This window comes from Bacillus rossius, chromosome 10, assembly GCF_032445375.1.
Source record: "Bacillus rossius redtenbacheri isolate Brsri chromosome 10, Brsri_v3, whole genome shotgun sequence".
NCBI classification, from domain to species: domain Eukaryota; kingdom Metazoa; phylum Arthropoda; class Insecta; order Phasmatodea; family Bacillidae; genus Bacillus; species Bacillus rossius.
In genome coordinates this window covers 55,241,122-55,256,234 of record NC_086337.1, presented here as the reverse complement: position 1 = coordinate 55,256,234, position 15,113 = coordinate 55,241,122, and the positions used below count along the sequence as shown (strand labels likewise).

The 15,113-nt window shown below is 41.0% G+C and overlaps 1 protein-coding gene across 1 annotated transcript; it reads left to right on the top strand.

Moving 5' to 3' along the window:
• The first annotated feature begins 468 nt into the window (after positions 1-468).
• On the top strand, positions 469-13,975 carry LOC134536195 (cleavage stimulation factor subunit 1). Its single transcript, XM_063375845.1, has 9 exons — positions 469-651; positions 2,210-2,397; positions 3,745-3,899; positions 4,341-4,571; positions 5,289-5,449; positions 6,593-6,743; positions 7,780-7,873; positions 11,145-11,276; positions 11,894-13,975. The coding sequence occupies exons 1-9, from the start codon at positions 584-586 to the stop codon at positions 12,004-12,006; spliced, it is 1,293 nt and encodes a 430-aa protein (XP_063231915.1). The 5' UTR covers positions 469-583; the 3' UTR covers positions 12,007-13,975.
• The last annotated feature ends 1,138 nt before the right edge of the window (positions 13,976-15,113 follow it).

Below are 15,113 nucleotides of genomic sequence, written 5' to 3'. Positions count from 1 at the left end.
TGGCCTCTTAGCATTTCCTTTAGTGGAGTTTCCGGCATTGGATTATATATATATATATATATATATATATATATATATATATATATATATATATTAATGGGGTGGAATTATTATCCCCAAGTGAAAGCCCAATCGCGAATGTAACATATCAATTCATTCGAGTCAATCTAACTTTAGTGAAAGTTTTATATATATGTTTATGAATGTGGCTGTGTGTGCGTGCGTGTGTGTGGGGCTGTGTGTGCTCGCGTGCATGCGTGTGCGCGCGAGCGTGCCTGTGTAATTATATTCATTTGATTGTTTTTTTATTTAATAAATGTAAAAATCTCCATTTTCACTTTGTTACTTTTTAAAATATAAAAATTAAAAAAGAAAAACTTTTAGGGGATTTAGTTGAACTGTTTTCTATATTATTGTAGAGAATTATTTTGTTAATCGTTAACTACCGAAGGCCTGAAATGTTTGTCCATTGTTCCTTTCGCTTTGTAAACAATAAACAAAGTTTCGTGGGGCTTTTAAAATAACGACTCGTTGATCTTTAATATTAGTTCATTTTAAAAGTTTGCATTTATTGTTTATAAATATGACTGAAAATCCTGATGCAAAAAACATTATTAAAGGCCGCGACTTCTTATACCGCTTAATGATAAGGTTAGTATTTTATTACTCAAGTTGTTTGTAATAATTGAGAACACCGGAAATAAAAACATGCACGCAGACGGTAAGTATAAGGTATATTTAAACGGAAGGGGCTTTTTTGTAAGAAAAGTTAGCGAAAAAAGTATTTTTTTTTTTTAGTTTTAATTATTTCTAACTACTTTGTAAACGGAAACTACAATATTTTAACTAGGTTTACCTGTTTTCTTTTTTAACGGTTAGCTAGGTTAAGATCGGTAAATATTTACTTGGGCGGTATTTCCGAAAAAAAATGTTAAAAATCCGAAAATACCTTTATTTTATGCTCTTCAACTTCCTCTTTTCATTAAAATCGGCGGAGATTAAAAATTCCAAATACTTTAGGAGGTATCGAATTTTTAAATTTCAGCACAAAACCAGCGCATTCCTGTGGCGTGCGTGCACCATTGTTTCTTGTTTACGTACGAGTATCTGTTTTTTTATTGGATAATGATGTCACGTGATTGGCCAGAATTTTGGTAATCTAACCTATCCAAACATTTACACTATTTTGCAGTATCTTACAGTAAGCAATTAAGCAACATTAAAAATTATTTTACTGTACCTATTTTTAAAGTAGCTAACCTTACTTAATCAACTGTTTTCACAAATTAAAGCATTATTCTAATTTGCAATGCTCAGTTCTTAAAAAAAAGACAAAAAATTATTAATTTTTAACAGGTTTTTTCTGTATATGTGAATACTCTCTTGGTCAGTAGTGCCAATTTCAGATCAGCTTTATCTCCTCCACCTCATTCTTCTCTTCTACCCATACCTTACCTTTAAACCCATTCCATTCTCTCTCTTAGACTGACGGCACCTAGAAAGAATGTCTGCTTCTTTCTGTCCAAACCCTTTGATGTTTCTACGCATGGCCTCCTCATCCCTGATAAACCTCACTCTGCAGCCTAGACATTTTTTATCCGCTCAGCCCCATCGTTCTGAACACCCTGAACGGCACTGCCAGCCAATCTGCCTTGTTACCTTGCAGAGCGCTTACCTTACATCTGTAACTGTCAGTGTCTCCATCCCCACTTCCCTGTCTCAAATCTTCCTACCCTCTTACGCACTCATCCAACTCACATACCTCCGTCATCACGTGTGGTCCCACACCACAACACCAGCCTGATGAACAAGATGCCTTTACCATTATGCCCGGATCGTTGCGAGTGTAGCGTCAGGGCTTATTTTACTCCTTTCTCACCACTATCTGCTGCACTCGCTCCTCCTACCCCATATCTTTCTCTGGAGACACCACCCCTCATTTATAACCAATCTCCTGCTTCTGCTAGTCAAAAAAATAATTTGGCCGGGTGGCTGGGTGATTACTAATTTCGGCAGCTACAAAATACATTACTTAATTTCAGAATAATTTTTTTTTTTTTATTTTTTTTTATTTTTTTTTTTTTTAGTCAAACTGCTAAATACTACAAACACCAACTTGATTCTCAGTCTGTGAATTACGTTGCATGCAGTTGTCAGTATCTCGCGACGCGGACAAGACGGTGTAGCTGGCGAGGTGCGGGTGTTGCAGCCAACTGTTCTACGACGGGCACCAGAGCCTGGCGGTGGGGCTGGCGGCGGTGGTGCAGGCGGACCCGCCCTGCCCCCCCTCGGACCGCCTGCTGCACCTGGTGCTGGTGGGACTGCAGCACGAGCCCGACCGGCAGAGCAAGGCCAGCGCGCCGCCCGCCCTCGACAGCCTGCTGGGGCCCGGCCTCGGTGCGCCCCACACACACACACACACACACACACACTCTTCCTCTCTCTTATCTTCAACATGAAAACTAGTCCTATGGTATAGCCGTAGTCCTGTGTCTTTGTTTTATTGCATTTTCGAGTAACAATCATGAGGACAATAATTGTAAGTGGATGAAGGTGTTATGTCACATTTATTTGAAAAATTGCACAAAGTCAAGGGATGAAGGTGTTATGATGCATTCTATGTAATGGTAAAGACACCTTCCCTCTAACTTCATAAATAACACAGTTACGAGTTGATAAAGGTGCTATGTACACACAAGCAAGTAGCAAACAAATCACTTTCGGAGCCTTTTTTCTCAAAACAATAGTTTTGTAACGTAACACCTTCATCCACTTGCCCCTTTGATTATCCACTTATTAGTGGAGCTCCAAGATTTAAAGAAAATGTAAATATGCCGTTAATTCCTTCTCAAAGTAAACACAACTGGACTGAATCTAAAGAGGGAAGTATTGTGTAGCTGTGTAAACTAGCGGGATAGACTGTATGTTTGTGTCGTATAGGTAATGTGTCTGCAGTGTTGTCGTGTAACTCTTTGTGGGATCACCTTAAAGTCAAAATTATCAGCAGAGTAGCAGTCATCTATTCTAAACAAAGATTATCAATCTGCACCTCTGAGGCAGTATGACACGAAAACTGTATTTTTTAAGAGAAAAGTTTAAAGAATTTTAAATAGTGCCTCACTCATATATTCAACTATTTTCTCCCCAAGATATGTGAATTTTTGACATATAGTAGATCTTCATGTTGTATAACAATACAAAGAACTTTAAACTGTGGTCAAGTTTATGGTTAAAAGTGAATTTTGTCCAAAAGTGGACAAAGTGTCTTATGCTTCCAAATTAAAGCAATTGAAAACCAGAATGACATAAGCTAAGCACAAATTGTAACAGTGATTGGAAAAAAGTACAAATAGAATTTTTGTAGGTATAAACTATTACAATCAATAAAAAAAAAATATTTTTAATTACAAAATATGTAAGAAAAATGCAGTGCCCTAAGTTCTTGTAGTCAGGATACCTCAGTGATCACAGTCAGGACTCCTGACAATGATCACAGATCTCGTAGTCAGAATGACTGACGGTGATCACAGGTCATGTAGTCGGGATGCCTAAGAGTGGTTACAGATCTTGTTTTCAGGATAGATGACAGCGATTGCTAGTCTCATATTCAGGATGCCTGACCGTGATCACAGGCTTGTATTCTGGAAGCTTGTTGCTTCTCCCACCTCTCTTGAGCTCCTTCACCTTTGGCAAAACCTTTGTCTCGAGTTGTGCAGTAGTGACGCCTGGGGGGTGTTGTGGCAGACCTGGAGTACGAGACGGACGTGGACACCATGGCCCCCGAGCCGGCGCTGTACGAAACTGCGTACGTCACGTCCCACAAGGGCAACTGCCGTGCGGGCGCCTTCAGCTGTGACGGCCAGCTCATCGCGACGGGTAGCGTGGACGCCTCCATCAAGGTAAGGTGGCCGGTTGCCCTTTGCTCCTGCGGTCTCGTTCAGGCAAGCGGCGTGTGAGTTCAGAGAGTGCATCCACCAGATAGTGGAAGTGTTGATTGTGCTTGGAGCAGTTTTCTCTCTTTTGCTTTTGACATTTGGAGAATGTTGATCTGCTTCTCTCACCACAGAGCCAGTGGTGGTTTCAGACAATCGAAGATTGGAAGAAATTTTATTTTTTATGGTAATTTAATGTTTTCACCGTATAATTTAATAAATAATTATTTAAAATGACATCTAGACAGGTTTTTTTTGGTTAATGTACACGATTATCCTCGGCAACCTTTTTTGTACAACCTGTGTTGTACAGTTTGAAAGTTCTGGTGAGCGGCTGGTAATCAAGATCGCCGTCATGTTGAATGTCTGTGGTCGGGTGCAATGTGCCGTGGTCGTGCGGGTGCGCAGATCCTGGACGTGGACCGCATGCTGGCCAAGTCGGCTCCGGACGGGGGCGAGCCCGTCGGAGACACCCAGGGACACCCGGTGATACGCACGCTGTACGACCACCTGGAGGAGGTGACGTGCCTGGAGTTCCACCCCCGCGAGCCCATCCTGGTGTCCGGCAGCCGCGACTTCTCCATCAAGCTGTTCGACTACAGCAAGACCTCTGTGAAGAAGGCCTTCCGCACCATCACGGTGCGTGTCTGCTTTCCGAATGTAACATCACAGCCTCAAAGCTCCTAGTCCATTCTCGGTCGAGCCTCACAGTTTGTACCAACTTTCGCATAAACGCACCACGGGAAATTTCTGACCCAGTAAAAAAATGTATAAACTAAATAAGTTGCATAATAAAAGAAAATTAATAACCATAAAAGTAAAATTTAAGTTCCAGATTGGCTTTAAAACATGGTTTCAAATATTGTGTAAATTTTTTTTGTCCGGGGACTATTCCATTCAGTAGGGCCCTTCTACAAAATATCAAGGTTCTGCAAAGTCTAGGGTCGCCAGTGCTGTGACGAGGTGACAATACACACCTGCAGAATGCATCTCCTTAATTTCCCTGCTTGTTTTTCCACCTTTTTCAACTCAACACCATCTAATTGAATGCACGCCTTTCTCCAGTTTTGTTTCTTGTCATGATCATAACTTTACTTTTTTTTAAAGTTTTCTCACCTGCTCACTCCATGCCGTTTGTTGCTGTTGCACCCACCTTATTTTCTCCTAAAATCCTCAGATTGCATCTTTCCTTTGCCGATTCTTTCTTTCTAACTCTTCATAATTCTCTCCGGCACTGTAGTGAATAATCTGTGACGTAATGTTGTTTTTGCGGAAGTTGTTTGTTTGCTGCGGAGCGAAAGTAGTCCCTAGTCCCGCGGGCCGCCCCGTGACGTGACGTGCTGCGACGTGCCACAGGACGCCGACCAGATCCGCTGCATGTCCTTCCACCCGACGGGGGACTACCTGGTGGTGGGCACGAACCACCCGGTGGTGCGGCTGTACGACGTGAACACGGCGCAGTGCTACGTGTGCAGCGTGCCGAGTCACCAGCACACGGGCGGCGTTACCTCGCTCAAGTGAGTCGCTCCTCACCCTGCAGCTCGTCTTGCGGTCGGCTCTCAAACTGAGTTGTGGATTTTTTTTAAAAAATTCCATCTGCACAGGTGTGAAAAGAAGTTACATTTGTTTTCAGAAAATTTCACTATGTGTTAAGTAAACCTATAACTCTATTTGTTTTCTGTTAGAAATTTTCGTGTAATATTTTAAATTTTTGAGGAACTATTTTAATGATACACAATTATTTCATTGTATAGCAATATAATTTATGAGTTTTTTTTTTTTTTCGATGGACTGAATATTATTACATTATTAGTTCTGCGCAGTAAGACTTTCCTAAAACTTGCATAAAACCCAGCAGAGTGGCAAGCCCAGAATGCCTGGAGACTAAGGCTTTCACTCGGAAGCAACTTTTATAAGAATTCAGCTTTTGGTGGGCAGAGGGGGCAAAAAATTAGTTTACCCGTCAATCAGGTGTCGACAAAACATTTAAACTAACATTCACTTGAAGAGCATTCCCTGAAGGAAAAAAAAAAATAGTTTGACATCTAACTTGCACTAGAAATTTTTAGGCAGTTTCGAAGTGTTATTAAGTGAAAGATTGATTGTGGGTATCCCAAACGAGAAATGATTGTAGTGTTTGAAACTTGTGATGTTACAGACAATTGCTGGAACTTTACTAAGCGGATAGTGGAGCAGAGCAGAAACAGAGTGCAGTGTTGGATGAGACGGAGGGCTGGAATGGTTGGAACATTGATAGCAGAGACTTTGAGATGGTCTGTCCCTGTGGCGGGGGGAGGGGGGTGGAGAATCATCGTAGCCCGGGCACCTGGAGGGTCTGGATGAGTGTCAAGACTTGTTAATGCTCGAGTTTACCCTGTTAGTAGTGCGAAATTGTACATTTATTGCTAATGGACAAATTATGCAATACATGCAGTTCACATTTGCATTTATGGCCATGATAACGTTAGAACTTTAAATATGTTTAGAAAGTTGGGATTTGAAAAACTGTACTGTGTAATGTGGAGGGACCCTGTAGTTTCTCTGAGCCGCCCTGGTTGTGAGAGTGGAGCCGCTGTGAGGCCGGGGGAAGCCGGTGCGGGCTGCCCCAGGGCTCGTTCAGGTCCGTGCGGTGGCGTGCACGTGTGTGTGTGTGTGTGCAGGTATAGCGTGGACGGGAAGCTGTGCGCCTCCAGCAGCGTGGACGGCAGCATCAAGGTGTGGGACGGAGTGTCGAACCGCTGCGTCAACACCTTCCTGAAGGCACACGATGGGGCGGAGGTGTGCTCCGTCTGCTTCACCAGGAATGGCAAGGTGCGCACCGTGCTAGCCCGCAGAAGAGTCGCCTCTGCACGTGGGTTCAATCTATAATTTTGGGCATAAAAATCTTAACATTTTCACAGTAAGGGTTGCACTTGAATATGGTTCGCACCATATATCTGGCTCTAGTAGAACACAAGTGAAGTCTTAATGTACCAGGTGTCAGTTTATTGCCTCCTAAGAAACACCCTCGGTACTTCTCCTCTCCCCCCTCATTCTTTATAGCCCCTTCCCCTGCCCCAACTCTCTCCTAACCAAATTAGTACAGACATTTTTTATGCCCACGTTTTCCTTACCATTTATTGTAAAAATTTTTTTTTTACCCTCCCCTGCACGTTTCCTTTTCAATTTTTTTGTCAGTTTCCTGCAATAAAAACCAGCATGCTCGTACAGTTGTTTTGTCATGAATGAAATAATTGCAGTAGAAAGCGTAGGAAATCACATGCAAAAACAATGTTTGAATTCAGTTGCGTCACAAAAATCAAAACCTGTTGAGATAGATATGTGATGATTGTGTGTGATGCCAGTTCATGGACATTTAAAACTGATAAGAGAGGGGGAGAGAATCATAATCACTGCTGCAAAGCGACACACTCAAACACACCCCCTTTCCCTCCTTTATTGCGTTTAGCCCCTCAACAGGCAGCAGACATAGCTTAAGGCCGTATTTCTTTAGAACACCACAGTTTGAACAAAAAGCTTACAAACTTTGTACCATTGCAAAACGAAGGAGGTGGTTAGACTGATGCACGACACAAGGGCAGGTATTATCTGCTTGGCTTAGCTTAAGAGTGCTTTTTGTTTAATGTAAATGTAAATGATCCAACCAGGATTGAAAGCCATGTCCTCTGAAACGCGTCTAATGTTTAACAAGTTATGTAGACGTAACATCATCGTCACACACCTCACTCAGTCGTGTGCTGTAGGCCTGTTGGAGATGAAGCCAGTGGTTGGCAGAGAGCGGTGGAGCGGTCTAGTGCTGCTCACGTCCTGAATGTGAGTACGCTCGGTACGAGATGTGGTGTTGCAGTACCTGCTGTCGTCCGGCAAGGACTCGCTGGTGAAGCTGTGGGAGCTGTCGACAAGCCGCTGTCTGATCGCGTACACCGGCGCCGGCACCACTGGTGAGTCCGCCTCTGTAGCGACGTTCCTGTCTAGGTGAAGGACCTTAGAGCTGGATTAGGAACTTTTCCAGGTTATAGAACATCAATAGTTTTAATGAGAACACCAAATCAACATTTAGTAGAATGGTATTTAAAATTGTTGTAATAAGCTGCACTATACAGTCAAACCTCTCTGAAACAACCCCTCACTGTTCCCAGGAATAGGGTTGTAATAGAGGGGGGGTCGTAATATATGTATTCCGAAATTTTCAGTTTATTTCGCCCCCCCCTCCCCCTTCCCACCACCTTACAAACCGCTACTCGCTAAGAAACCAGCCGTACAATGGCAGGATGCTGTCACTCACAATGCTAGACGGCTTGCTTTAAACCCACTTCGACCTTCATGACAAGTCCCTCGCCCTACAGGCCACCTCTGAAGAAAATATGTCAAAAGACAGTTTATTTTTACTGGTTAGTTTACATGTACGTTTTCTCCTTGCCGTAGTTAAATACACTAGAACCCCGATGTCACGAACCCTGGATTTAACGTAACAGTGATTTTACGACTACATTCTCGGGAACCGTCAAAAAATTGGCCAAAATGTGAAAATCAGAAAAAAAAATTAAAAAAAAAAAAGAAACGAAAGATCATTAAAATATGTTCATTTTAACACACAGCGTATTTTTGTGTCGGCTGTAATACTTCCAATAATGTTCATGTAAGAATAACAAAAAAATAATGGGACGTTTCCTTTAAAAATATGGCAGCGGTAGGTTCTGCAACGCGATCGGGTGCACACTAAGCTCGCCCGGCTGGCTGGCGGCAGCGGCTTCAAATGCATCAGCTCACCCCTCCCTCCCCTCGTTAACATTCTTCAAGGCTAGCTCATCCCTCCCAGACACACAAACCATCTAGTCGATGGTTTATAACACCCCAACTCGCTCTCCTTTAAAAAACCTTCAGTGAGAAAATGCTCATTTCACCCTCCCTTCTCCCGTAAAATTGGGCTATTATGAAAGAGGTACTAAACCGGTGAGGGAGGGGTAAGTACATTGTAAATATTTTCGGACCCCTTTCTCCCCCCAAAAACACCCAAAAAAAAGTATGTCAAAATATGTCACTTTTCACACCAAGTTCGAGTTCAGTCATCTCTGGCAAGGAATTTACAAGCTTTCAAACTTAAATATAAGTGTATTTTAATAGCAAGGGTCCTATGAAAAGGAATATACCGAATAAAACCAAGCTGCTGTCACCAAACAAAGCTTTAAACGGCCCATGCGTGGTTGTTTCGTTATTGCTCGCGCGAGAGACGAGACGTGAAGTGTTAGAAGAACGGAAGGGGGAGACAGACGGCAGCCAGTGTGTTTCCTGCGTGGGGAATAAGTGGCGTAGTTTTTTTTTTTTATGCTGGGTTAAGCGACCTTTTTCTGTCAACCCACGGGAAAAGATAATTGCTTGAGCTGTCAAAATAAACATCGCTGCGGCAGTTAAAACAAGTCGAGGCGGGCGTGCATCCAGTTGGTCGCTGTGTATATCTACTCGAAAAACATAACATCTCAATTCATAACAAGATTCCTTGTTATAACCTACACGTATTGCCGGATGTTTTCAGCTTGATCCATGCAAGTTCTTTAGCCACGTTTTGAATTAAAACAACTGGCGGGCCAGTGTTGTGCCCTGTTTTGCGGACACATAAAGCTTTTATCTATTGTCTGACAGTTTTAATATATTTTTACTCTTGTTAAAATATAGCAGATAACGTTTTTGTTAACAAGTACAAACAGCATCCGAGATCGGCCGCAGCGCACGGTATGGGGAGAGGGTGAGCAAGGGCGCAAAAAGCTAAACGTAAACAGTTTGCCACGAAAACCTTTATCTGCACCCTGCCGGCAAAGGGATGTGGAATGTGGGTTGTCAAGTGCTGACAGCGGTCGACAGGAAGTGGTATCTATTTTTAGAGAAACTTATTTTCTGTCCGATTTTCTTCGGATTTTCGGCAATTTTTTCACGGTTCCTCGAAATTGAGTTGTAATAGAGAGGTGGTCGCAATAAATGGGGTTGCAACAAAAAGATTTTACTGTAGATATAAAAAAATTGTTGAGCATTACTGTTTAAAAAAAAAAACTTGTGATATCACGTGCGTCCGTGACTCAGAGCTCTCCTTCAAAAAATTATTTGTGAATGTAAGTAGCTGTAAAACACTGTACTGAAATGAAAACCAACAGTAACGATAAACTTTGAGCAAGCTAGAAACACCAACAGCGCAGTACTACAACTTGAGGGCTTAGGTCAACAATCAAAATCTGTCTTGAAAAAATCTGAACGCAAGCCGTTCAATTGCAGAACGTGCCTAACCATGGACTGATCAATTGAACACCTCTCACTATTTCCAGTGTTTAAAAAATGGTCCCTATTTTCTGTGTATTCTATTTTCTAGCCAGTTTATTAAATTATAGGTGTAATCTGATGTCATTAGGTGCAAACAGTGAGTTCATTTACAAATGAAGAACTTGTAAATTACTCTACTGGCAAGAACCCAAGGCTGAGTGGCTGTATCCAGAATGTCTAGTGACGTTTGTGGGGATGTGTACGTTTGAAAGACAAAGACATGTATGGATCAACGCACTTAGTTAAAATGGTTGCATCCACACATCCTACATACCTAGTTATTATAAATCACATCTTACTCTTCTCTCTTTAGACTAGATATGATAGTACATATATGTAAACAGAAAAATTATTTTATCTTTCGTGTGACTACACTCTTACCATTAAGACTATGATCAGTAACACTAAAACTTTTATTAATCAGTTCTCTGCTGTGTACATACGTACATAGAGTGGTTTCTTTATAATCAAGTCGGTTTATGCAAATGCTCATTTAACAGTCATTCAGAGTTCTGATGAGTGGAGTCTTTCATGATCCGGCATGGATTCAGTTGGACTTCACTTGGTGTATTGAATGAAAGGGAATGCTTGCCTTCATTGGCAGCTCTGACGTCTTCCAGTTTTTCTCTCTGTAACTTGCTTGCACGACCGCGGAATGAACCCACAAGGCCCTGGTTCGACCCGACTCTGAGCGTCAGGAATGCCTTGTTTCTTCAGCTCACATTTGTTTTCTTCTTTAGATCCAATAGCTGTATAAGTTAATATGCAATGCAGTGTAGTTGTTTCCTACTTAAGATTATTTACTGAGACATGTGTTTGAAATGTTACAACACGTATGCCCCGCCGGCCACGGAGACTCGGAGCGTGGCCTTGCTGTGAGTCGGGCAATGTTGTGTGTGGCAGGCAAGCAGGATCACAAGGCACAGGCAGTGTTCAACCACACCGAGGACTACGTGCTGTTCCCGGATGAGGCGACCACGTCGCTGTGCGCCTGGAACTCGCGCAACGCGTCGCGCAAGCAGCTGTTGTCCCTGGGTGAGTCGCCCGGCCCCCGCGTTGGCACGGCGCCGGTTAACAACCTCGCGGCATAGTCTCTGAATGCCGAGTCTACCAGCACTTCTTGATAAAACAGACCATACTACAGTCGAGTGAGGCACGTACCAGCATTTGCCTGGAGTCATCCCAGGCCCTCTGGACCGTGATTCTGCATCCACATTTTGATTTGGTGGTACGAGTTGCTTGTGTTGGCATTTCTCTTTTTTCTTGGGAGAAACAAACATCTTATCTCAATGTAAACTGGTTTCATTTGTGATAATTTCATAGTGATATTGAGGTGCAGGAACACATGAACTAACAAACTGTGCAGGATCATGTTGGTGTGTTCAACGTACTGCCCGAATGTTGGCATGACTGCTCTCGGTTGGCTCTCTCAAAGGATATAGGGCTTGCAGTTGTCACACCTCATGTCGACGGCCGCCGTCTTGCCGAGTGCAACAACAGGAACGGTCAACATGTAGTTCCATGAAGGAGGCAAAGGTTAAGAAAGATATATACCACATGAGCTTCAGTATGGAAACGAGTGGTAAAAATAAGCTCCTATTGCACTGGCAGTCACAGTAGCTCGCACGTGGTCGAATGTGTTGTTTCTGCAGGGCACAACGGACCGGTGCGGCTGATCGCCCACTCGCCCAACGCCCCGGCGTTCCTCACGTGCTCGGACGACTTCCGCGCCCGCTTCTGGTTCCGCCGCATGCCGCTGCACTAGATGCCAGGGGACACCGGCTTGTTTTGTACCACTCACCCTGTCCTCTTTTATACAAGATGTACATGGCCATGTGTAGTAATATCTGACAGCTGTCAGCTATGTCCATTGCTGTGGATGCATGTGTCCTCACCTTGCGTGGCTGTGACAGCTGATGCAACAAGCCATTCAAACTGGTGGAATGCAATATATACTTATGTTCACCAATTTATAAATTGTCTGATTTAAGATTGATTCATGGAGAACTTGTCATTGTACGGCCCGTTGCACACAAACCCATGAATGTCAGAAGATACTTACTAAATTCCATTATTATTTGTATTGCGTTCCAGACTATATCCATGAATTGCAAACAACTGTAATTTGTTTTTAAGAGTTTTTTTTTAAATTCACGTACTGCATAATTTAAGATATTTGCATTCATTACGAACATTTTTTTCACCAAATATCAACTAATAGTTCGTGGTTTCAAAACTTTGAAGGCTACTTAATTGAGTCTATTAATTCACAAAAATTCTCTAACATTATGACATTCAAAATATGGTTTTTCACGTCGTCACATATTTATAAAAATCTTACGGACCGCAACGAAGAATTGATTGTTTTCTAAAACTGGGAATAAGATAAAAAAAATTAAATATTTTTACTTGTAAAGTAAAACGTCCATTAACGAATATTCTATTTAACGAAAAAAACCATGCAACGAAATAAAATTTTGGTCCCGCCGAACTGCCAGAAGATCAATGCTGTTTTAACCTCTAAATACCGAATTTTATTTGTTCCGAAATAGTGAAATTCCCTTTACAACGAACTGCCGCTTTTGAAAAACACACAAAAATAAACATCTCCTACAAGCCATCCACTAATTTTTTTGCATTCACTGCTTTAAAAATACGTGTGTATAACCGTAAAATAATATGCACCATCGCGGAAGACAATAAATAAACAAAGCATCATGGATAACACGTCGTGTATACATACCACACTTTGTTCAAAATGGCGGGTACATTTAGCGTTAGTGGCGGAAACCTCTCGTACCATCGATCTGGCAAGACGAACTAGTATATTTTACGTTTCTATGGTTAAAGATGCGCACACGCAAATATTTTTATCTATGGGGGAGTACAATTTCCGTTTTTTTTGTTTTCACTGTTGTTTATTTATTTCCACACGTAGTTACGGAAATCAACACGGTACTACTGTAAAATGAATTCTAATCCTAAAAAGCGGCGACAGATTGACGTTAAAATAAAATTAGAAATTTTAAATTCAGTTGATGAAGGTGGAAAAAAAAGTGATATAGCTAAACGTTTCGACATCCCGGTGTCTACACTTTCGACCATATTATCCAACAGGGAATAGATCGAAAACAACGCTAGGAACAATTCGAAAACTTGTGAAAGTATGTAAAAATGATGATTTGGACAAGATACTTTTTGACTGGCCAATGGAGGCTAGGGCATCTAACATCAACGTCTTAAGGCCAATTTTACAATAACTGGCACGCCAGGAAGCACTGGGGATGGGAATTGATAATTTCCAAGCATCAAATGGTTGGCCATTAAACAAGTGTATTCAATGTGCTTTTTCATGTTTAATTCCTCATATCGTAGTAAACAGTCAGAAAGACAGTTCTAGCCATTTATGTGAAGCTTTATGATGACTAGAAATATATTGTGCGAAACCTCCATTTAACAAACCCCTTTACAACAAACACAACAAATTTTGGTCCCTTGAGATTTGTTAAATAGAGGTTTCACTATACATAAAAAATAATAATTTTAAATTGCAATAACTAAACTACAAATAATTTTTTGACCTACTTCCTGAAGAAAAAGTGCAAGCCAAAAGCACTGCCCAATTCTGTGAAGAACAAAATAATGTCAGCAAGAACATGTGTGCACTGACGATACATTGTCAACTTTGTATTCTAGGTCTCAGATCACACAATATACTTTACGAACACGGGATATTACTATTTTCGGGCACTTATTACATGTTTACCATTTGATTTTCCAAAATGTATATTTTTTTAAAAAGACTTGAACAATAATATTTGAAAAGCGATCAAGTTCCAAGCTTTTAACGAGACAGTTTATGTGCGGTACTGATTTTTTTTAGATGTTGCAAAAGTGGACTACATGTGGATTCAGACATCATGCTTATAGTCACATTGAAGTCCACCTGAGTTCAAATATGATCAAAGAGTTTGGGTGGTATGGAAGAACTTACTGTAAGTATGTTATTTTGTGTGGTGTGGTATGCATGTATGTATATATACATATACACATATATACGGTGGTATTTTTAGGGGTGTTGCTGGATGGATGGATATATATTCATATATATATTCGGGTGGTATGGAAGAACTTAGTGTAAGTACGTTATTTGGTGTGGTGTATATATGTATGTGTATATATATACATACCACACCAAATAACGTACTTACACTAAGTTATTCCATACCACCCGAATATATATATGAATATATATCCATCCATCCAGCAACACCCCTAAATATACCACTGCTACTGCTGGATTTTCTATACAAATTAAAAAACATTTTTTGTTCCGTCACTGTCACTAGCTGGTCTTGTATGTTTTGGGTATTCATTTACGGCATTCAGCTCAATGACAAAACGTTAGTCATACATCGGTCAAACATTTTTGTACTTTTGAATTCATTTAATTAAGATTTATTTTAAAAACCTGCTAAAATGGAACTATTTTCTAAAATGTTAAAAAGTACTTTATAAAGTCAATACCCTTTCAGGAATATTTGAACACCAATTCAAATGTGTGTTTCATTGTCATAAAATGTGATTAACTACAGCAACACATCTCCTGGAAATAATACAGTACAATTCATGATTTTTTTTATGCTGTTAATAACTACAATACACACAAGCAAATTTCAATAGACTAAAACTACGGAATGCTCCATAATATATTAAATGTGTGTATAACACTGACAAAACAAAAATTTAAATAAATAAAATCTTTAATTATTACTCAGTATGTATTTTGTATGTTCAAATAATGTGAATTATGCTTTCTTTCAATTAAGCCACATTAATTAGCAAAGATGATGGGCACATGTCTTTTGTTTT

Excerpts from the sequence above, each read along its gene's own strand:
- LOC134536195 (XM_063375845.1), top strand. The coding sequence starts at position 584 with ATGACTGAAAATCCTGATGCAAAAAACATTATTAAAGGCCGCGACTTC. Across the intron at positions 652-2,209 it reads TTATACCGCTTAATGATAAG|CCAACTGTTCTACGACGGGC; the intron begins GTTAGTATTTTA and ends CGGGTGTTGCAG. Across the intron at positions 6,744-7,779 it reads GCTTCACCAGGAATGGCAAG|TACCTGCTGTCGTCCGGCAA; the intron begins GTGCGCACCGTG and ends GTGGTGTTGCAG.